Source organism: Eucalyptus grandis, chromosome 3 (assembly GCF_016545825.1).
Source record: "Eucalyptus grandis isolate ANBG69807.140 chromosome 3, ASM1654582v1, whole genome shotgun sequence".
Lineage (NCBI taxonomy): Eukaryota > Viridiplantae > Streptophyta > Magnoliopsida > Myrtales > Myrtaceae > Eucalyptus > Eucalyptus grandis.
The window spans coordinates 4,533,911-4,557,026 of record NC_052614.1 but is presented as its reverse complement, the minus strand read 5'-3'; the positions used below and the strand labels follow the sequence as shown (position 1 = coordinate 4,557,026).

The 23,116-nt window shown below is 39.0% G+C and overlaps 1 protein-coding gene and 1 long non-coding RNA gene across 3 annotated transcripts; both read left to right on the top strand.

Annotated features, from left to right (window-relative positions):
• Positions 1-3,083: 3,083 nt before the first annotated feature.
• Positions 3,084-11,031, top strand: LOC104436183 (probable anion transporter 6, chloroplastic). 2 transcript variants are annotated; one of them, XM_039310480.1, is made up of 16 exons: positions 3,084-3,687; positions 3,786-3,931; positions 4,720-4,819; positions 5,069-5,121; positions 5,788-5,862; positions 6,722-6,802; positions 6,985-7,049; positions 7,860-7,927; positions 8,354-8,469; positions 9,062-9,098; positions 9,274-9,369; positions 9,521-9,662; positions 9,785-9,837; positions 10,181-10,267; positions 10,429-10,470; positions 10,573-11,031. In XM_039310480.1, the coding sequence occupies exons 1-15, from the start codon at positions 3,280-3,282 to the stop codon at positions 10,429-10,431; spliced, it is 1,530 nt and encodes a 509-aa protein (XP_039166414.1). In that variant the 5' UTR covers positions 3,084-3,279; the 3' UTR covers positions 10,432-10,470; positions 10,573-11,031. The 2 variants fall into 2 exon arrangements, with proteins under 2 accessions (XP_039166414.1, XP_010047223.2); XM_010048921.3 differs by having other exon boundaries at positions 10,358-10,470; positions 10,573-11,008.
• Positions 11,032-13,206: 2,175 nt separating this feature from the next.
• LOC104436182 lies at positions 13,207-15,301 on the top strand. Its single transcript, XR_001985261.2, has 3 exons — positions 13,207-13,333; positions 13,638-13,696; positions 14,891-15,301. It is a non-coding gene; the product is annotated as an uncharacterized LOC104436182 (long non-coding RNA).
• Positions 15,302-23,116: the final 7,815 nt, after the last annotated feature.

The following is a 23,116-nucleotide window of genomic DNA, read 5'->3' as shown; positions in this document are numbered from 1 at the left end:
TTCTTACCTTCCTCGAGAAACAGGAAAATTGTATAACCACAAGAACAACTAAAATATTTTGGGAAAATGGCACAGGTAATCCTAAGTCTTGAGTATAGAATGCGATCAAGTCAAAAACATTCAATTAAGTCCTAAACCTTTTTCAGAAAGTGTAATAAAGACATTTTGATCAATGGTTCCTATAATTGCCTAAGTTGATGACTTAACTAAATCAATTGAAAGATGTATGACTCGATTGCACTTCTTCGTAAAGGTATATAACCTGAATGAACTGATTGAAAAATTGGAGACTCAATTGCATTCCACATCGGACTTGTGGTGCATTTTTCTTAAAATATTTTGATCATGAAAGTATTTTCATCTCGTGTTAAGGTGGTGAAAGGCCCTCCTACCTGGAAGCAATCCCATTCACTAAGAGCAGACTTCAGTTTTTCTAGTTCATCCTCTTGTTCTTTCCCAGAACACGTTGAGGACACCAAGCAAAGTAGACTCGGATCAATGATTGGTTTTTGAGCTATCGGAAAAGATTTGGCCGGACCAACACTGCCTCCTTTGACAAAATATGCAGTAAGCGGTTCGTCGGCAGCAGTGGACCACTTTTGGACATTTTGGGACAACGATGACAAACTTGAGAGTTTTTCGACTCTAACCGTGTTGCAAATGGAATGAGCATGCAGGTTGGGAGGCGAGGTGATACAGAACACATGGTTGGTACTTATAATTCGGAAATGGATTGGTTCTCTTCGAGACCTGGTTAATCCTTTGGAAGAAACACAAATGTGAAGAGATCTAGGAGAGTAAATTGGACACTTCTGCCTTTTCTTGTTCTATTTCAAACAAATATGTCAATCAATATATGATGCAAAAGCATTGTCATATGCTCTCCCTTCCCCTTCTCTCTTTCTCCCCCTCCTTGTTGTTATACAACATACACGTTTAAATTTCTTTCCTTAATTGAATTTTATCAGTAAATATAGAATATATTCAATTTTGATGTATCTGCCTGGTCACTTTAGCTGGTGAGATTGGCTAGACAACTTAAATTTAGAGTTTGCCTTCACTTCTCCTTGATTAAATTTAGAATCTTGAACTCATCAAACTTGTACCGACATGTCAATCGAAAGAAACAAACTCATTCACAAGATGCATGGTTTGCTGGTGAGATGTCATCAACCATAAGGTGCTATAGTCGATTTTTGAAACTTTTGTATATTCGGTGACAAAAATTTATGACGTCATCAAGGAGAGAGTCACTTTACCGGACGGGTTTTCAAGCTAGTTACTCTTTCATGGAGACGGTGGCATTAGTTCCTGACTTCTGTATACTTCACAGAAGACTTGAAATAATCAGCCTAGAAGCAATATAGACTGGATATAATGCATGTGGGAGCAAGAACCATGTTAATGGTGCGTTTGTTTTATGGAAAATGAATAAATAAGAATTTTTTTTTAAATGATCGTTTGTATCATTTGAGATAATTAGTCAATAAAAAATATTTTTATTATTGAAAAAGAATTTATGTTAAAGGTGGACTTACAAACAAGTCACTCACCTTATAGTGAAGATGTCAGTATTTTCACTTTTAAGGTGGACTTGCAATAATCCAATGAATTTACAACCATGTGGCTTTTTAACATTGTTTTTGAAAACTTTTAACTATCAATGCATCATGGAACTTATTGTAACAAATTTGGATTTTAAAGGAAGTCAATCACCACAAAAATTCGCTACATATATTACAAGAGATTTGCTAGGATTAGAAATATTCTGAATACCGTTCCAGTGTGGCTCCTGCATGATGTTAATGGTTAGCCACCGCCTTCTTATCCTTGCAAGTGATCTTGCTTGCCTGCTAGATCATCAGACATTAGAAAAGGCCTTCGCCTTTGGGAAGTTGTAGAAGCAATCGTTTGATAGCTGGTGACATGCAATGTTCTATCTGCTTAGGCCATTGGAAAGCTGCTAGTTTATTTGAATCAGCATCTGTTTGAAGAGGTCGGAGTGAATCGTTTTGTCTATATCAATCGCTTCGCCGTTTGCCCGTAGAGGGCATGTAGCATGTAAGATCTTTAAGAGATCAAGAAGACGGTTTCGAAAGAGCAGCCTCATTAGGAAGTGTTCTGGATCTCTCTTGGCAAGGAATGCGTCAAGTATTTCAATGAAGATACTCCAATGATGGGAAACGATCCTACAAGATCTATCAAGCCAAATGGTGTCTATTCCATTACTACCCCCATAAGGAAAAATATTGGTAGGCTCGAAACCTGAAAACGATAAACGCATTAAGCAGAGAGATTAATCTCCGCGAGTTACTCGAAAGAGGTGCTTCTGGAATTGATTGTCGAATGCATGGCGGCGATGTCCTATAAGATTTTGCCGGAAAACTCTGATTTGCGAAGAAGATGTACCTTCTACAGAACGAAAGAACATCTGTCCCGTTGCTCTTCAATCAAAACGAATCCTTACGGTTGAATTTAGAGAAAAACCAGAAAGCCCAAAAACGAAGGAAGACAAAAATGGGCAAAGAGAAAAAGAAAAAAATAAAACAGAGAGAGAGACAGGGGCCACGCGAGATATAGAAACTTTTTGACTTTTCACATGTTCGTAGTTATTTTTTGATATAGAATATTAACTTATCATTACAATAACTTATCCACTTTATTAGTAAGATTTTCATGTAAAGAAATAATAATGGTTTATTTTAGAGCTCTTGTAAACAAAAGGGAAAATGATATAATGGTTACGCAACATCATCCCTAAATTTTTAATTTGTTCAATGTAATCATTAAACTTTTAGAATATGGTCAACTTAAAAATATTTAATATTATTCATAAACTTGAAATAATAGAATAACAACGTATTTTAGAGATTAAGTTGAATCGTATTGGGTTAATACTTATAAACTACATTGAATAAATTAAAATTTAATGGATCACATAAGATATTAGATTAAAATCTGAGGATCATTTGTGTGTATAATGTTGAAGAAAATTTGAAAGAAAAAAGAAGGAATAATCGAATATTCTGAACCTCCCAAGTTTAATTTAGAGCCACAATCTTGATCTTCCGTGGCCACCTCAAACTCCCCGCAAAGTCCCAGGCAAAATGCCACGCCCCCTGCTCCTCTCTCCTCCTCCTCTTCCATCATCTTCCCTGACCATTTCCAAGCACAGACGTAAACGGAAGCAGAAAAGCCCGATCCTTTCCGTTATTTTCTCCTTCTGGACTTCAGTTCGGACTTGCCCATTTTCTCGAAGTGAAGTAAAACCATCCATCCATGGCGAGGTGCTCGCTCAGAGCCGATAACCTCTGCTTCGGCCCGCGCTGCCCCAGCGCCACCCGAAGCTCGTTCTTGCCCAGTTCGTTCGGAGCCCGGTGGTCGAGCCGCTTAGCTTCGAAGAGCGGTGCCAAATTCAGGGTCTTTTCCAGCATCAAGGAGAGGCAGGGCGTGAAAGAGAGCGAGAGGCCCAAGGGGGTCAACCCCGGAGGCGCAGGAGGACTTCGGGTGGATGGGTTGGAGAAGGCTGAGGTAGTTTCCGGCTTCGAGGGCGCGTTGGGAGAGGAGAGGGAGGGAGGAGGGGAAGTGGGTTTTGATTGGAGGTGGCCTCCGTGGAAGAATTTGCCGCAAAGATATAAGCTCATTGGCACTACTTCTCTGGCTTTCGTCATTTGTAACATGGATAAGGTCGGTGTTTGATCATCGGTTCTTACTTGGTGGTGATATTGAAGTTTCCTTTTTGTGAAGCAAGATTGACTCTTTTTTGGTTGTATGCTGTGTGGCAGGTGAATTTGAGTATTGCTATAATTCCAATGTCGCACCAGTTCGGATGGAATTCTTCGGTTGCCGGGTTGGTGCAGTCGTCGTTCTTCTGGGGGTACGCATTGAGCCAGTTGCCAGGAGGTTGGCTTGCGAAGATATTCGGTGGACGGTTAGTTCTTGAGGCCTTGCTTGAATCGCATTGATTTTGATCAAGTTGTGTTAATTTAATCAGCAAATCATTGGGCGCGTTTTCATCTGGGAAACAGAGGAAAAGAACAGATAACTTACAAATGAATGCTAACTTCCTAAAGACTTATGCTATTTGAAATTAATCCAGTCTGGGGGTAGCATTGCAATTCAATTGTCATTAAAGTTGGCTGAGGCACTTGATTGCGCTTTTGCTGCTCCCATCAAGAAATAGACCTGACTAAATCTTCTTTTGGAGGAGAAGGATGGATCGCAATGGTGCCATACGTGTCAACTAAAGTTAGTTCTGCTAGCTCTGCATGCTAATACCTAGATCAATTTTACCTTCTGCCTAGTGCATTTTGAGTGGACAACTGTTCAATTTTATTTCACAAGCTCTACCATAGATTGACAACTAATGAAACTAAGTGCAAACTTGAGCTTATGTCTAACTGAGACAAACTTTCAAATTCTTTTCCTTATAACTGCGGCCTTCCCACCTTTTGTTTTTGAGGCTCTCTTCAGCCGACTTGCCTACTGGTTTCAACTTTGTTCTCATATTTTGAAACATGTTTCCTCAAACCCTATCAGCAATAATAACTAACTTCATTGTTTTTTCTATGCACGTGACAGTGAAGCTTTGATAGAGGCTATATTGTAGATCCACAATGAGTGGGATGAGGGAATTCTATTCTTGTTGGTACCAACCTATGCAATGATGCACCATCCTTACTTGCTAATTGTGTTTAACTTTTTTCTTTAATTGTGCAGTGAAGTTCTTAAGTTTGGGGTATTGGTTTGGTCATTGTCAACAGCACTTGTTCCTGTTCTTGCAGGGTTCATGCCTGGATTAGTCTTATCTAGAATTTTGGTATGTAAGTCATAATGATCTTACTTTCTGTTTTAGCTTCTGAGGTATTGGCTTTAGCAAGTCTAGTTTCTGTAAGAGAACTTGCATTTTAATTGTTGTGCTTAATATAATCCTTTGAAAAGTAGTTCTGCTCTTGTAGGTGGCATCTTCATTTGATTTCATATGCCATGACTAATTTCAGTTTATATTGTTTGTTGGTTGTTCTGTTTTCAGTTTCAACGATGACCATCTTCCACTTTTCATCTGTAGGTTGGAATTGGCGAAGGTGTTTCCCCATCTGCGGCAACTGATCTTATTGCTAGGCATGTATTACCCTGTTTTTTTAGTTACATGAAGTCCATTGATCCTTAAGACGTGAAAATGGACAGAAATAAATGAAAATAAATATCTTCTCACCTCTCACTCAACACTGCTCAATAGAGACACCTGCATGTAAACCAGGACCCACTTGTCCCTTAATCAGATGGAACAGACTAATCTGATGGGATTATAGTGAAAAAGAAAAAAGGAGACTAAAATTGAAGAGACATGCTTTTAAGAGATTAGATCCATGGACCTTATTCAGTCAGACCTATCTAGAAATATTGGCAAATTCACTTAGTGGGGAGTGATCATGCATTTTTTGCATTTCAGATCTTTTTACTGAAGCTTTTCCAGCTGGCTGATCTGTTCAGATTCATTGCTCTGTTTGTAAAATTGATTCGTGGCTCTTAATCATTGGCTTTATGTGGCCCCCCCAAAAAAAAAAAAAAAAAATAGTGGCCGTATGTCCAGTCTTTCTTTGAGTGATTCAAATATATTCATCAGGTAGAAGGCAGGGTTGGCTGATTAGGTGTTTTGATGCAGCAGTAGTTGAGTGTCCTTGTATTTTGATCTAGTTGAAATATCATTTGATAAGGGAGTTACATTTCCCTTGATGAATGCTCTTCTTCTTCTCTAACGTCTATATATTCTAAATACCTGTGCAGGTCAATACCATTGGAAGAGCGCTCTCGAGCAGTAGCATTTGTTTTCGGTGGTCTAAGTGTAGGCAGTGTTACAGGGTATGTAATTGGAGGATGATGCTTGGCTGTGTTTCTTATCTTTGCGATGATGTGATTGCTAAGCGAAGTCAGTTCCTACATCAAACTCATAACCTTAAGGAAGTAGGACTGCCAAAATAATTTTTTTTTCCAGCTCTTTTAAGTCATTAAGACCGAGGATTAATGGTTCATCAGTCGATGCGACGTCACAGTGGTGTTTCATTATCCAACAAACTGAAGGAATAATTGATCCAACTAACTAATCACCCGTAACCTCATGGCAGCCTGTCATTGTTTTCCCAAATTTGCTTCGACTTCTGTCAATGCCCAAAATTTTTGACCTTCATATATCTATGGCTGTCTAATCATCTCTTGGACCTAAGAGATTGAGAAAAACAAGAGACATTCTTGCAATGCTTATACAGATGATTGACCTGAAAGCCCTAATTTATTGAAAGATTAGGGCTGGGCATCCTACTTTGTTTTTTTCCTTCAATTATTTCAAGTTCAAGCTTGTTCATTTACTCTCTTAAGTTATGTTTAATGATTTTTGTTGTTCTTGTAGACTACCTCTTTGAGCAATAGGATTGCTTGAACCAATAAATTGTCATTTGTGGAGCTAAAGTCTGTCAATAGCACTTGCATCTTCAAGTAGTACAATAAATTGAGTTGTAAACGAAGTTCTAAAATAAAGCTGCCAATTCATATTCATACCATATTTGTGTTCGAGATCAATGTTGCAGTCTGCATGTAAGTGTGACAAGCAGTCTAGGTTATATCATTTTGCATGGATTATGACAATCTGATCATTGTGGTAAGTTTTGTTTATGCTATATGAGAAACTTTAATTATTGAAACTTATGCTTGAACAATTTTGCAGGCTTCTTTTGGCTCCTCCATTGATCCAAAACTTTGGTTGGGAATCTGTTTTCTACATTTTTGGTCTTTTGGGTATAGGCTGGTAAGTAACTCTTGGAGCTTACTTGAACTCTTTTGCTTTCTGCTTTGAGAAATTTGCTTTGCCCTTTCTTCCCCAATATTAGCAGGTTTGAATGCTGAAAGAACACTTTTATGTTATGTCCTTTCTTCTCGAAGATCTGACAGAGTTGTGCCTTTTTAATTTTGGTTATATGGATTTTGAAGGTTTGCAGGTTTTCAGCTAATAAAAGAAGAGAGCGAAGGTTCAACTGCTTCCAGATCAATATCACGTGAGTTCAGTTTGTTTTCATGTTGCTAGACTACCATATGAAGCAAACTTTTTGTAGGTTCTAAAAGTACCGAAAAGGTTAAAATGTGCTTTGTACATTGTTGGTAACTACTTTAATTTGTCTGGTCATCTAAATACACAATGATGGAATGAAAGGCTTGGCACAATGTATCCTAATCCCTTTGCTTCACCTCTTTTCTCCCCTTTATCTTATGATCACACCTTGCCTATGCTTATTCCTTTTCTTCCTTCTGTTTATAAATGATCAGCAACTCAAAAAATTATTTAGATAGCAGCTGACAAAACAAGACTGCAAATTGTGTAAGATGAACACGAGTCACATCAATGTGATTTGCAATGCCTCTTCACTTAGGCAAATCGGGCAAGGCACTTTCCAAGACCTTATGCTTTTAGCCTTTTTTTCATCCAGCAGCTGGATTTACAATGCCACAATCTCATAGGCACCTTATGATACAGCCTATTCTTCTTCCTAGTGTGACAACAGGTTTTTGTTAGTCATAAACTTTTTGAAGAATTTCCTCATTTTGCTTGACTTCACAGTTATGAATATTTTGCTACTATTAGCTCATTGAGGATGATGAGTTAAGACTCTTCATTTTTTGGACCGTCTTGCTGGGAGAAATTTTCATTCTTCAATTTAAAACAGGGAATACAAAATCCATGTGTCATGGTTGCTATTCTTCTGACCATTATAATTAAATGATTCGTAGTTTTGACTCAGTGTATTGGCTGCTGAATTTGGAGCTTTATATCTGATTTAGCATGTGAGCATTTTTCTTCTATTTGATAGGGTCAGAGGATATCTCTACAAATAATTCAATTACATCTTCTCTAGGTGATTTGGCTGGGAATTTGAAGGTAATATTTTCTAGAAACTCAGCTGCATGACACTTGTTTCACTTTACTGTGAAAGATCCATCTGCTTTTGTGTGGTCTGTAGATATTAAACAAATGAGCAGCTTGAAGAGCTGCTCTAAAGGCCACATCAAATAGAAAAAGTTGCATCTAGCAAATGCAGAGGAAAACCAAACCAATAAAACCATCCTAAATGCATATGGCATCATCTGCTCACGATAACATTGATAATGTGAAAAATGTCCTCATTTTTATTTTGATATTCTAATAATGAGCACCAAAGTCAATTTTACTCTCTCATGTCATATTACTTTCATTAGATTTTACTCTCTCATGTCATACTACTTCCGTTATCTAATGATCAACCGTATTGTCTTTTCTATCTTTTTATCTGACGGAGCTCTCTTCTTATGATTGTTCTTTTAATAGGATGTGCCCTGGAAGGCATTTTTTGAGAATCAAGCGGTTCAGGCAATGATATATGTTCATTTTTGTGGAAGTTGGGGACACTATACCTGCCTCTCTTGGCTTCCTACGTATTTTAGGTATAGCATTGTCAATCTTGTATTACTGATGTTTATGCAGGCTTCAAGTTAGGGTAGCATGTACTGACATTGCTCCACTCAGCCTGAATCTGCGAATGACCTACAAATGATTTGAAGAGTCTGTAGAAGTATGCAATGTGTTTACTGGGTATTATTATGTAGAATTGGAGACTATCTTCTTAATAGCTGTCATGTAACTTAGTGATTAGCCTTGGAAGTCAAAATTGTTGGATGCAAATCAAAAGGGAAGATTGCCTTTCCACTTGCAAAGCTTCAAGGTTAACGTGATCTTCTTAATAGCAACCTTGTAACTTAGTGATTAGCCTTAGAAGCCTAAATTGTTAGATGCAAATCAAAAGGCGAAAATGCCTTTCCAATTGTGAAGCTTCAAGGTTAACATGATCTAACTTGGAATAAATTTAGTTGCTTCCTGAAAATTTCTCAGGGTCTGAGAAAGACATCCATGTAGACATCCATCTCTTGCATTGAGTTTTGTTATTTGTTTATCACCTCCGAAATGATGAGTATATGCATTCTTACTATATTGTATTCTGGCTACATGGATCAAACTAAATATATATTTACTTTGCAGTGAGGAGCTGGATCTAAATTTGACAGAAGCTGCATGGGTAAGTCAGAATAGTCATGTCTCAATACCATTGACTAAGTCTTTCAAGGGAAATTATCAACTGACTATTTCGTTTTGATGATTTCATGTACATCCTTAACAATTTTTCTTCAGTTGATGTTACTTCCTATTGTGAAATTGCATTATCACCCACTCATATAGTCCAAAAAATTTAGGTCTCAATTCTTCCTCCACTGGCTTCCGTTTTCGTGATTGGCGTTGCATCACAATTTGCGGACAATTTAATTGCCAATGGAGTGGAAATAACTAAGGTATTTGTTATTCTACTGTGCCAAGCCTTATATCATGTTTTCATGAAATGAAATAATTGGAAATGGTACTACTTAACAAAATGCACACCAGTTTTCTTGGACGGACATGCTACAGATATAATCTTTGATGTTGATTACTTTGGGTGGTCAGGTGCGAAAGATTTGCCAAACAATTGCCTTTTTATCTCCAGCAGTTTGTATGACCCTTTCATCAATAGATCTAGGATTGGCACCCTGGGAAGTTGTAGGAATTCTCACCGGAGGATTAGCACTCTCAAGCTTTGCCTTGTCAGGTACCAAATTCTGCACAGTACATTGGCTATAGTGAATCATTATTTGCCATCAATATGAAAGGGAATCATTATTTCATTCTCTCTGTTGTTTTCAGAATTATGATAAGTTGATTGTTTGTCAGGTCTTTACTGTACACATCAAGATATGTCGCCGGAATACGCAAGTATACTATTGGTAAGCTCCTATGTAATGCTTTTCATAAGAACTTTGTGTCCAGAGCTCCTATTAAGCGTGGGCATCAAATATTATTAGAGAACAAGCTGTATTTCAGTTAGTACAGGTTCCATGTGAAATACATTTTGGGAGCTAACAAAACTCAGTTAACTTATTATTGGATGCATAACTTTTCTTTTTCCGCTTCTAAGCGCCTGAACCTGCCATCTCATTTAAATCCATTGCTCTTAATCAAATGACTTGGTATTCAACAGATATACTCCTACTATATCAAAATGGGTTTAAAAAGGTCCACTTATACTGTACTGTATTGCCTGACGAATGGTCTGCAAACATTTTTCAGGGTATAACAAATACTGTTGGGGCCGTACCGGGCATCGTAGGGGTCGCCCTCACTGGTTACCTCCTTGATTCAACTCACTCATGGAGCGTAAGTTCACTATCATTCACCGCAAATATTGCGGTTTGACATCTCTTTTTTCTTAGTGTATCCTTTCTAATTAGGGATTGCATTACGCAGTTGTCATTATTTGCTCCATCAATCTTCTTTTACCTGACCGGCACTGTTGTCTGGTTGGCTTTCGCAAGCAGTAAGCCGCAGAACTTTTCCAAGAGAGATTGACATTGTATTCAGTAAGTTATCCTGCCGACGCTTCTAGATTGAAAGAAGGCCTGTCTGCTGATTTTCCTCTTCTACAGATTCATTCATGACTCGTGCATTGTGTTTTCCTACAGAGAAAAGGTGTTCATTACTTCATTGCAATTAGCCTCGGTTGGTTAACAAGATAATGAGCAAGATCACAGTTTTCCTATCCCCCATTCGTTTTGTTGTTGGAGATGGTAGGAAATATGAAATTAGTCTAGCGATACATGATACAGCATTGCCTTCCTCGGCAGCGTCCTGACGACGTTAATTCCAGCAGCCGTGCGATCCTTCAATGGGAGTGTCGACATACGTAGCGGTGCTGCGTATTTCGACTTTAGACCTTGTGTATATTCGAAATGATGTGGCCTGTATGTGTTATGAGTAATGCTACTGAAAATTAAAGCATTCTCCCCCACATCAATGTCTAGGGAAAGTCGCAGACATTCGGGAGACAGGAATCTACAATTTGTGTTTACTTCAATTCTGTGTGTCAATATCTGTGTAACACTTTCGACAAAAAAAAAATCTGTGTAACACTAATTTTTTTTTATTGTCAAGCATGTGGGACGATACTTAAACATGTACCTTGATCGCATACGACCTACACTGTCGGATCCTCACATAAACCCGAGTGCTAGAGGGGTCGAGCGCATACTTGGTGGTACCGGGCGGTGGGTTCGACCCGACTAGGTGGTGTCGGAGGGGTCCGACCACATTTTTACTTGTGCTAGTGGACATCAAAAGTGAATGGTTTCACACCACCCATCGTTGCAGTGTGGATGGTGGGGCTGCTGGACTCCAACGCAGGAGGTCCTAGTTTTGAAGCCCCTGCGAAGCAGGGAGGCTGAAGCGTTGCGTGGTGTCTTGCCCGGGGTGCGTGGGTGGTGGTTTCGCCTCCTCAGGGTTTACTCCCCGCCGCCGCCGTGCGGTGGGTTTCTGGGTCACAAAAAAAAAAAAAAAAAAAAAGTGAATGGTTTCACGATAAACTATAGTTTCAAAATATTGGAACCATATGCCGTGCCAATAGAGAATTGTCGGTTCCTAAATCAACTGGTTTCGGTCTGATTTGATTCAGCCCTCACCCAATTCTTACCGTACCGGTAGGGAATTGTCGGTTCCTGAATCAACTGGTTTCGGTCTGATTTGATTCGGCCCGCACCAAATTCTTACAAAATATAGTAATTCCACCATTTCACTATAAAAACATTTGTTGATCAAATGGCTATATAATTGTGATAAAATATGATTTTCAACTAACGCAGTCCTTTTGCTTTCTTGCCTGTTATGGTGTTCTTTGAACAGAATTCAATTGCAATAAAATTAATAATACTAGCCTATTATCTTTTTTTCTAGCACTGATGATTTCTCGATTTTTGTTTATGATTGGAAGTGTTCTCAATTTCTCTAATAGAGTACATTGGAGATGTGTATAATTTGCTTTAGGAAATGCCTAATATTAATTTATCTTTCTCTATAAAGAGCTCGCTTGTCGAGTTTGCTCAGCTTCAATCGATTAATCTTACCAGAGGTAGGATTATTATCCATTCATCTAATATTTTCTCAAAATGCACAAAAGCAACTGAGTGCACGAGGACTAATTTTGGCAAAATTATCAAAAAAAAAAAAAAAACAATCTTAAATTTATTTTAATTATAGCAATTAATCCGTCGGAGCCTTGGAGGCAACGTCTTTTTTCTTTTTTTTTTTGAGTCGGTGTTGAAGGCATCGTTGACATGGTATGAATATGGATGGTTAGTATTAACGTAAACAATTTTAATAATATTTTAATTTTTTTTATTTTCCTCTCCTTGCCAACTATTGACAAGGTTGGATCTCAATGTTGCTAGGTAGAAAAACCCTTTCCAAGAATTAAGAAAATATTTTTTAAATTTTAATTTTTTAGTGGTGCAAATAATAATCATTCTGGTCATAAATTAATTTCTGGAAAATAAATATATTTATCTATTTCTATTAATGAAGGGTTTCTAAATAAAAATGCGTGTTTGATAACAATACAAAATTTCTATCATCGAAATAGAAATTCCATAAAATTTCTCTCTCTTGAGTTACGGCAGATGATGGCGGTGGATCGCGACTTGTGACGCATGGGTCATTGGCTAGTAATGAGAACAAATAATAATAAGAGTTTTTATTTCTCATTTTTGTTTCAAAAAAACAAAAAAAAAATTACTTTTGATTAAAAACCAATTTCTAGAGTAAAAATCTATTTCGGAATTAAAAAATAAAATAATTTTATTAAATGGATTTCTGTTTTAGAAATAAGTTTGGAATAAAAATAATTTTGAAATAAAAATAAGATTATTATCTTATGTATCATAAAACATTCAAATCTTGAAAACTTTACCAAAAAAAAAAAAATTCAAATCTTGAAAAATGAGGGAAATGTTTTCGAGGGAGAGAGAGGTTCTGAATATTTCATCGACTTCAATCTTTAGCTTTTTAAAGATAGACCGGGTCCCCTCACGTCATGGTGGGGCCGGCCGAAACATTGGCCACGTGTCGGCCGGGTCCCACGTTTCTCCTCTCTCTCTCTTCATTCAAACTTCTGCCTCGTCTCTCCTCTCACTTTTCATCGATCGCTGCGTCGTCTTCTCCATCCATCAAGCAGCGAAGCCCTCTCTCTCTCTCTAAAATCTCTCCCTCTCTCTAGCTTCCAAGAGCCCTCGCCTGTCGCCGTCGCCGTCGCCGTCGCCGTCGCCTGTCGTCGCCGTCGCCTCCAGGGGCCCGGTCGGCGGCTACGCTCCTCCTCCAAGAGCCCCCGCCGGTCGCGGCTGCTGGTTCCCGAGCTAAGATCCGCCTCCGCCTCCCTCCGCCATCGCCTCTGCCGGAGTATGTTCTTTTTTTGCTATTTCTTCGAGCCTCTGCCGGAGAATTATTACTGGCTGGGTTCAAAAGGAACGAGTTCGGGTTTCCTGTCTAACCGTGGCCAAGTTTTGATTTTTCTTTTCTTTTTTTCTTTTTTTACGCTCGCTGACTTTCGTGAACATGGGATTTCTTCTCTCTCTCTCTTTTCTTTTGTTTTGTTTTGTTTTGTTTTTTGTTTGTTTGTTTGTTTGTTTTTTTTTTTTTTTTTTCTGGGTTTTTAGATTTTGAGTTGTCTATGGTTGTTAATGTCGTTTGTTTTGCAATGCAGAGTAAGATGGACTCGTAATCAGTCGCTGGAATATCGTGGAGGTTGAGCAATTCCATTAGGTGCTCACGCTTTCCTGTGTTGTGTTTTCTTTTGCCATGATGATTCCCGAACTGGGTTTTGCTTCATTGTGATGTTCTTTTATTTTCTCGAATGATATCGTTGGGAATCCCATGTTGTGTCGTTTGGTGCATCTTGTGGAGTATTGGGTGTTCAGGATGTCGAACCTCTCGGCACCGACTTATTACTTAGAGTGCGTTGCGAAGCTTTAGTTTAATCTTGTGGAATTGGAAAATTTCTATAGTGGAGTAAAGAGCATTCTATCGTCTGTGATTATGGTTACGGCAGAGAATTAGTTTCTCTCAGATTAAATGGGTGGACTGCAAGATGATGTTATTTCTGGATATGAAATTTTCTGTTGAGTTTAGTCAGGGTGATAAGGCAGGGGAAGATTTGATGATTGTAGGGGGAGGTTTTCTGATCTGTCCAAATCATGGGCTACTTGAATGTCTGTGGTGGTGGCATGTATTTATGGTTCCAGAGTTATTGGGTTCTCAGTTTGGAAACTTTCATCTGAAGCTGCTAGCTAAAACTGTAATTCATACAAGGCATGGTTCAAAGAAATGGATTCAATGCGTCCCATGATGTTCACTTGGTGAAAAACTAAGACTCCTGGAAAGGAAGAATGTCCTTGCGATAACAATTGACATCTACTTTGATCGAGGTGGGGTTGTAGGATCTGATTTGTTGGTTCACAAGCCTACAGACAAATGCAGTCTGTGTCCAATCTGTTGTCTTTAACTCCCGATTTGGTGATTAGTCGAAATGGAGATTGCATCTTTTGTCGCACTAATCTTCCTGGTGATAGTAGTTAAGAAAATGACAAAGCGAAGCTATGTGCAGTGCTCAAGTGGGGAGCTAAACTCTCCCAAAACTATTTTTTTGCTCTTTTTGGCTTTTTGTTTGCTGCACCGTTGCTTGGTTGACAGCCTTATTCCTTGTACTTCGGCTTCACCTATAATATTCATGCATTACATAATGTATAGGGTTAGAAAAGGATCCACATTGTATTTTACATATGCTAACATTTATAAATGACCTCTTTAACCTGATACAACTGACAGTAAAGGAGCTGCCTTTTGTTTGTTCTTTTTGGCTGGGCTTGAATATTCGGTGGGCAATCCTTTTTTAATTGAAAATCTGCTTACTTGTACTTTTATTTTCATTTTGACAATTTGATTCCAAGAAAAAAACAGTGTTATTGTGCAGGTGTGATCTGTTCTAACGAGAGTACCTGGAGTCGATTGACCTTTCAAAGTAAAATGTGTTTGCCGCCAAGCGACGTGCCTTGCTTTGTCACGAAGGTTCCGCCCAGAATACTTGAAGATGACACCGAGAAACATTAGGAATTTGTACGAGCAATTGAGAGATGAACTGGAGAACATTGAGGAGATATTGGAGGGATTGAGGCGCGATGTGCGCCGGTTAAAAGTCCTACTTCTAATTCTTTGTGTATTGTTGGTTATTTTATTAGTGACTCGTTAGGGAAGAGATAGATGTCTCAAACTTGTAATTTTGCCGGCTGTAATCAAACGTCATGCTGTGTAAGAACAGACCAAGTCAAATGTTGAATGGAGCTTCTTAACTAAGTACACACCCTTTTGGAATTTGGAGTAGTACTGAATTGTTCTCTTCAATTATGGTATAAGAGTACCAAAATTGAGGATTTACGTTCTACCGCACCAAGATGTGCAAATTGGACCTGTAATCCCACGCTATAACAACGCAAGGACTGTTCAAATGAAATCAATCGCCTAGACAGCATTTCTATTCCAACAACTTACCCGAACGTTCGAGGTCCAATATTATTCGACTATATCAGCAATCAAAAGGATAACGAATACCTTATTGCCTGTGAACTATCTTCAATCGGACTCAATCAGTCCGAACTCGAGATCCTCAACCGATCCTCAACCAAGCGAACACGTGGCCTATAGCAAAGCAATGACTGTGCTACTATCCTCTGCCTCCTGACGATATATGGTGCGACCCTACATTGTTAATGCCTTATGAATCATTCCTCTGCCTCTTGACAATGTATGGTGCGACCCTACATTGTTAATGCCTTCTGAATCATTCAATTCATTAATCTTGGGATACTAAAAAGAGTTTGATGACCCTTGTACAAAGGAATAAATAATATATTCAGAAAACATGTCATCCATTTGCTTTAAGCAAAGCAATGACTGTGCTGTTATCTTCTGCCTCCGACAATGTATGGTGCGACCCTACATTGTTAATGCCTTTGAATCATTCAATTCATTAATCTTGGGATGCTGAAAAGAGTTTGATGGCCCTTGTACAAAGGAATAAATAATTTATTCAGAAAAACATGTCATCCATTTCTTGAGAAAGCAAGTATCTTTCATTGATTTAGCCATTGGATAGCCTTGAAATGGCTATGGGCAACTTCATCCTAATGCCTCCCCCTTCTTATGCAGCATACCTATATATTACCAAAAGCAGCAGACAGAACACACCAAGACACGATATGGCTATGGCAATTTCACCACCGGTGGACAAGCCGCCATGCAGGCAAAGAAGGTACACACCACACAAGCCCATGCTACCAGAGAGAGAGATTGTACTATGATCCTTGCAAAACAAAGTAAGATGTCATTAATAGCTTATTACTGTGACAATGGAGTCGAGCTTCACAGCAGATTCAAGTTGCTCATCCGACCAAAGAACAGATGCGAGAGGAGCAGGGTTCACCAAGCCGGTCGCTTCCAGCAAGTATATGATCGAGCCTATCCTACGAGAACAGCAACAAAGGCAATTGTCTGTCGGCTTCTGCCAGAACCATTGTAATTGCACAAAACAATACCGGCAGTCCTGAACAAATCTCAATCGTAAAGAAATTTAAGCAGAACTTAATCCTGAATATGATAAATAAATCAAGATAAATACAGAAAAGAGTGTCATCAGAGGCTGGGTTTATGTGCATCAGATAATTCCTAATTGGGGCTGGCAGTCCTCGTTAGACCTTTCTTTCCTCTGAACAAGTTGCTCGAGGGCTTGAACCAGACCGTGCTTCATGGCGCAGCAGTTTGGGAGCGGGAGAGAGGGAGTTTGGTTCCTGGAGGTGATGAGGCAGAGGCCACAGATCTGAGTTTGGGATGCAACCGTTGGGCAACAGTCTGGGAACGAGAGAGAGGGAGTGGCTCCTGGAGGCAGAGGCAACGTATATGCATTTGTGTGATTTTGCTTGCAAACTAATTCGATTCGATGATTCCTTCAGTGATATCAGCCGAGGAAAATTTGCTACAGAGACTTTGCTTTGGCCAAATGCTCCAAGAGCCATCTGTGAGCAGAACCCTGCACGGAGTCCAGATATAGGCTCTAAAGATACAGAAGTTTCTGGCCTAGTGCCTGCAAATTACAAATGCCCAACAGAATCTTATCATGTGCAAAAACGTCTGTGCAAACCGCATCAGTTTCAGCTGATACAACCCGCATCGACTCATAACGGTTGTTGAACCGTTTCCATGGTGCGATTTTAGGGATTGTACCAGTCGATTGATGCATAGATGGCTGTATCCCATTCTAAGGAGTCCCGATTCTGTAATTGTGAACTCTGTCCAGACAAGGGTGGTTACCTATGTTGTAGTTAACTGTGTCATTCAGGCATTTTGAAATACTTCCTGGTTCTGCCTGCCAAAGTTGTGGTCCTGGCATTGCATGCAAATATGCAGCCCTAGGGACTGGTGACTTTGATGGCTAGAATGTCAAACCTGATGGATTGAGCAGGAGCAGGGAGATATTCGTTTCGAGCTTTTCCATACTTAGTCTGAATGGGAGCTTGAAGCAAGCAGCACAAGGCACTGATCCTGGCCTGAACAAGTCATTTGGCTTATATATGCAGTTCCTCATCCAGCCTCAACCTGATGAGCCTGTTTGGCGCGTCGACAGTTTAAGTTCCTCTCGTGTTTACATCATTGAAGGCCTAAACAATTTGTGGTCTCGGTTTAGAAAGAGGATGAAAAATTTGAGCTTTCCTTTGATTCCCATTATGTCGCAACATACCAATTTGATTCAGAGTGTGAAATTGCAGACTGGTGCACTTAGAAGGCAAGAATGAGTTACTGAATTTATATTTTAGAATATCAAAGTTTACTTTTGTATCACTTGGTGATCCACATCTTCACTTGCCGCAGCCAAGAATTTGGCGGCAAGAGAGGTCGATGGAATTATTGGGGAAAGGAGGAGAATAGAAGAATGAATTGCTTAGGCATATTGAACGACACGATAAGAGCATCTGCAAAATGATCACAGTAAGGAATGGAACCTTAATTTAATTCTCGGTCCACATGAACAATCTGCCATTAGTTTTCGCAGAAACGGCACAAAGACTTCCATCACAAATGCTTACAACCAAGGCAAAAGGAACCGGATCAATAGCCGTAGCCTTTACAGGTAGCGCTAACCACCTGGAACGCCACATGCCTCTCTAACAGCCCGAACGGCCCGCATCTCTTGATGATTCTGTTTATGGAGCGGCAGCAAGGGGCCGAGGCTGACTTAGCTTTAGAAAGGATGTCCAGGATTACACCAAGGACTGATTCCGGGGCCAGGGTGGCGCTAAGGAATGGCTCCTCGGGTTCGAGCACGCCCCCTTGGAGATGTGCCTTGGGCAGGAGAGGCAAGAGGGCGCGAGAGAGCGCGGTGCCACAATTTCTCAAGGTCTTCGTTGCCCGGAAGCATTTTTGGACTCCTGATAACCTCTGGGTGGCCAGGGCGCTTGATGGCAGCAAGTCAAGCCGGTGGCTGAACCCCGTCCAGGCCAACGACACGAGGCACAACCCGACGGCAAGCGCGTTCGCAGAGGTCCATCCTGATGCTGCCGCCGCCATGGCTTAAAGGCTAAAAACCAGAGAGAAAGGTGGACAGAGAGATTGTTACAGAGGTGGTGGGGTTTTGATGCTGGTCCATTGATGGCATTGCCTGAGCTGCTACTGTGGTAATCAATAGTCATTTGGAAACGCTTTATGCCTCTTAAATCCTACCTTCGGTTAGAAGAACAGATTAATACATAAATGAGGAGTTTAGTTGCTAATTAACTGCTGTTGAACATGCTTTTTCAGATCAGAAACATGTTACCTGACAATTACATGTCCAGAGCGAAGTCATGATCGGATAATTATCTCGATTTGTTCTATCAAAAGATTCATTTTATATATTTTTCAAAATCAAAATAATACTTTTTCAAGTAAAGATAAAAAATGAAATTATCTGGAAAGGAAAATGATACAAATAGTTCTTAAACTTTGGTGCAATTTGTAATGTAGTTTATGAACTTTTAATTTATTCAATATGGATTGTGAACTTTAATCTAATATGTATTGTGGTTTCTAAACTTTTAAATAGTTCAATGTGATCCCTAAATTTTAATATAATGTGTAATGTAGTCACTCAACTTTTAAATTGTTCAATGTGGTATTGGAATAAATTGAAAATTGAAAGTTTATGCATCATGAGCTAAATTTTAGGGATCTTATTACATATTAAACAAAAGTTCAAAGACGATATGTGTTATTATCATTATATGGAATGAAGCTAAATGCTATTGGGGAAAGTTCCAAAACACCCTTATAGTGCTGTTCATGTCTTAAAGTCTCCTTCGATTTTAACTTTATTACAAATTACCCATGAACTTGGTCAAATTGATTTAATAACCCTCGAAAGAGCGCCCATTTCTCATATTTCTCCAAAACCCAAATTGACTTAATGGCTTTGACCCAATAACATCGTTATTGAAGCAATAGCATACAATGAATGTATTGTGCCTTTTCTAAAACACGTTTCTCCTATCCTCGTGACGTGCACATAAAATTGTTAAAAAGCCTGAGTTTTGCCTCAACTGCATCAATAAAAAAAAGAAAAAAAAGAAAGAAAGGGTTAAGGTTTCTCGAGCATATTATCGAAAAATCAGAGATCTCCAATAATATTCATTCGTCTGACTTTTATTCAAACTCACCTGGACGGCCATTTGCATTTTTTTAAAGATAAAACACTCAACCAAAAACATGAAAATAAAAAATATTTGGCTTTCTACCCTTGTAAACTTCATAAGGAGTTTTCATTGGAATGAGCCTTAGAAAGACTATTGATTATGTAACAAGCAATAGAATAAGAGAAGGCTTTTACTTTATTTGCCAAGAAGCAAGAAGAGACTCTACTTTCAATTAATAGAATTTTAGCTTTTCCACATGTTCTAGAGTGTAGGGAGAAGAAAAAACATGTTTAAAAACCATTACAAAACTTGAAAATCTTGATTTTCAAATTCTCTCCCATGATTTGTTTTAATGCTGGAAATAGCATATCCTTTCTCATTCTAAACCTTTTTAGCAAACTTTGAAAAAAAAAAAAAAGAGTCAAGAAGAAGATCCATGTAAATCTTGAATAATCATCTACAACCACCAAGCAATATTTCTTACCTCAAATACTTTGGGTTCTAGTTGGTCCGAAAAGATCCATATGGAAAAGCTATAAGACTCCATTAGTGGAAACATGATTTATAGATTTGAATGAACTTTTATAGAGTACATAACTTAGACTTTTGATAAGCCATTTTAGGAAAACCACGGACCAGCTTCTTGAAAGATAGTTTGGCAATTTGCTTCATGCTAATGTGTCTTAGCTTGCGGTGCCAAAGATTTGAAGGGATAAATTTTGTGGGATGCCCATTTTAGGATGTTCATATGATTTACTTGAACTATATGTGTTCTTTTAATCTTGTAAATCGACTATATATTAGCCGAGTATAAGGGAAAGGTCCACGCAAACAATCTCGCAACATTTTTGTTGACTTTTCAATTTGACCTTGTACGTGCATGCATATAGCACACGAGTATGGACCACAATGACTAAAAAAGAAGTTCACGTAATGCCACTTTGGCATCAATTAATACCTTCTTTTCATGTTACTCTTTTTTCCCCCCTTTTCGGAATCGAAATTATTTTGTTTTGTTTTGTCCGTCGGTTATTACAATTATATATATATTTTACATTAAGATTTTGGAAGGTAGTAACTCGACATGAACTATCATCAATTTGAAAGTCTAGCCATAGTCACAAGATCCATAAGACTTTTTGGACAGATTTGAATAATGGTATTGGGTGAAAAAGCCTAACAGGGCTAATTAGGCCCTAGTAAAAGCCAAGGCCCATCCGACCCCGAAGATTTGCAAAATTGTCATCAACGTTAATACCCATCTCAACATAAGCCCCTTCTTGTACAAAAAAAATACAAAAAATAAAATAAAAATAAGCCCCTTCAATGATCACCTCTAACTTGAATATGAAATTATTACGTATTTGAATGGTTTATCGATACATATAATAGACAATCATTAGGAAAATAATTGTGTAAAGTTCGATTTATTTGACTTTTCTTTGCTTTCACTTTTAATTGGCTCTTCCTATGCTTGATGTGGAAATTTTTTAAGAGAAATTATGAGACTTATATACCTATTCAAGTAACTTCGCTAGAACTACTGGGGTTTGCCCTAAGGGTGAGTGCGGTTCCCGGGTAGAACCGGAGAACCGGAGAACTGAACCGAAGGGTCCGGTGTGGTTCTCAGTTCTAAAGGGACCAGTTCTAGTTCTTGGTTCTAAAGGGGCCGCTTCCGATTCCTGATTCCCTTCTCTGGGAATTGGCAGTTCTCCTCTCTCGTTCTCTGCCTCTACCCCTTCCCCGATGCCAGCCCGTGATGCCGCCGCCAGACACCACTCGCCCTCATGCCGCCGCCGAACACCATTCGTCTTGTTGCTGGATGCTAGTTGCCCCCCACTCGCCCCGCCCTTTCCTCCCTCGACATCGTCAACCCCTCTCGCCTCGCAGCTCAGCCGTTGGACATTGCTCGCCCTTGATGCCATTGCTGGACGCAGCTCATTCCCTTGATGGATGCTGCTTGCCGCTCGCCTAGTCGCCCCCGACACCTCTCGCCGCTCGCCTTTCGTGTTGGTAATCTCCGCCGCCCCCTCTCTCTCCGTCGTTTTGCGAAGTGTTGCAAAACTGAGCAAAGCCCTTTGTTGTCCTGCAGATTTCAGTTCTATTTTAGTGTCGTTTTTTTTTTCACGGCCTATGCATTTTGTTTGGAATAGAGGAGTGTGAAGGTGGGTATGTTCGGGGGAGCATTTACGAAATTCAATAACATCAAAAAGTTTGGACAACGTAGAAATTGAAAGTGAGTTGAGACAATTCATTTGCTTATTAACAAAGAGTTGGCTTCTATTGTAGTTCATGATATGTTGTGACTTTTCGTTGATTTACTTTCTTGGAACCATTGTCTCCTGGCATATCTTGGCTCTGATCAATAGTGTCTTAGTTCCCTCTTTTTATGTTATATGGTGAATGAGTTGGAAAATATCAAAAAGTCATTCTTGGTGATTTCATCTTCAGGATGCATTCCCCGTGTCTTACAAATTTTGGGTTTGTTCTTTGTTCCAAAGTCTCCTAGATGGCTGGTAAGTTGTTAGTGGAGTAGAGGCATAGGCATTAACATTTCAGTGGCAATCCACTTTGACACACAATCGAATTGGTGTAGATTGCCATTCTAAGTATATGCTAGTTGCGTAGAATCATAGAACTCAATGATAAAGCCAAGATTATGAACTTTTCATTGTAAGAATAGCATAAAGTCATTCACAGGTAAAAGTGCACCGAGAGGAGTTTGAAGTCACATTGAAGAGGTAAAGTTTAAAGGAAAAAGAGCACTTTGATTGATTTTGCAAAATTGTAGTCTTTTAGTTGTCTCTTTGAGTTCTTTGATTATGAAATTATTTGAAAATGTTTCGCTTTGTTTCTCTTTCTCGAATTGATATTTAGTTCCATTTTTTGTAGCCATTTGGTTTATTATAATCGCATAACTACTTTTTTTTTTTTTTTTATGTGTTCTCTTATGTAGCCATCTAGTCAAGATCAATGTTATCAAGATTTTTTGGCAGAGCACTTTTTGGTGTTGCTAGAATAAAGTCTTCTACTGGGACTATTGTTGCTGCTTTTGTAGCTACATCTGGGACAAGACACAACCTTCTCAAGGCATTCTTTCAGGCAGATAGAAACCTAGAGAATGACACTCCCGATGTCTACATGCATTGGTAGTTTTACCTATTCGGGACTTAGCATTGCAGGTTAGAGACCTCTTTTATTTTTGTTGTCATTGGTTCTATAGAGCTGGATTCTTAGGATATCTACTGTATAGTGTGGATCTGCAATCCATAAACGTGAATGCCATGTCTATATTTAGTCTCTTCATAGATCGGTGTCTCTTTGTGGAAGCTTTTTAATAAGTTTTGTCACAAATTTTCAAAGTAGGCTGATGATGAGTTGGCTGATTTTAGAGAATGCCTTGATATTATTCCACATAAATGCTCTGAACTTGAGATTAGTGTTTTTGAATGTCAAATTTTTCTTAGTG

Excerpts from the sequence above, each read along its gene's own strand:
- LOC104436183 (XM_010048921.3), top strand. The coding sequence starts at position 3,280 with ATGGCGAGGTGCTCGCTCAGAGCCGATAACCTCTGCTTCGGCCCGCGC. Across the intron at positions 7,928-8,353 it reads ATTTGGCTGGGAATTTGAAG|GATGTGCCCTGGAAGGCATT; the intron begins GTAATATTTTCT and ends TTCTTTTAATAG. Across the intron at positions 9,099-9,273 it reads ATTTGACAGAAGCTGCATGG|GTCTCAATTCTTCCTCCACT; the intron begins GTAAGTCAGAAT and ends CAAAAAATTTAG.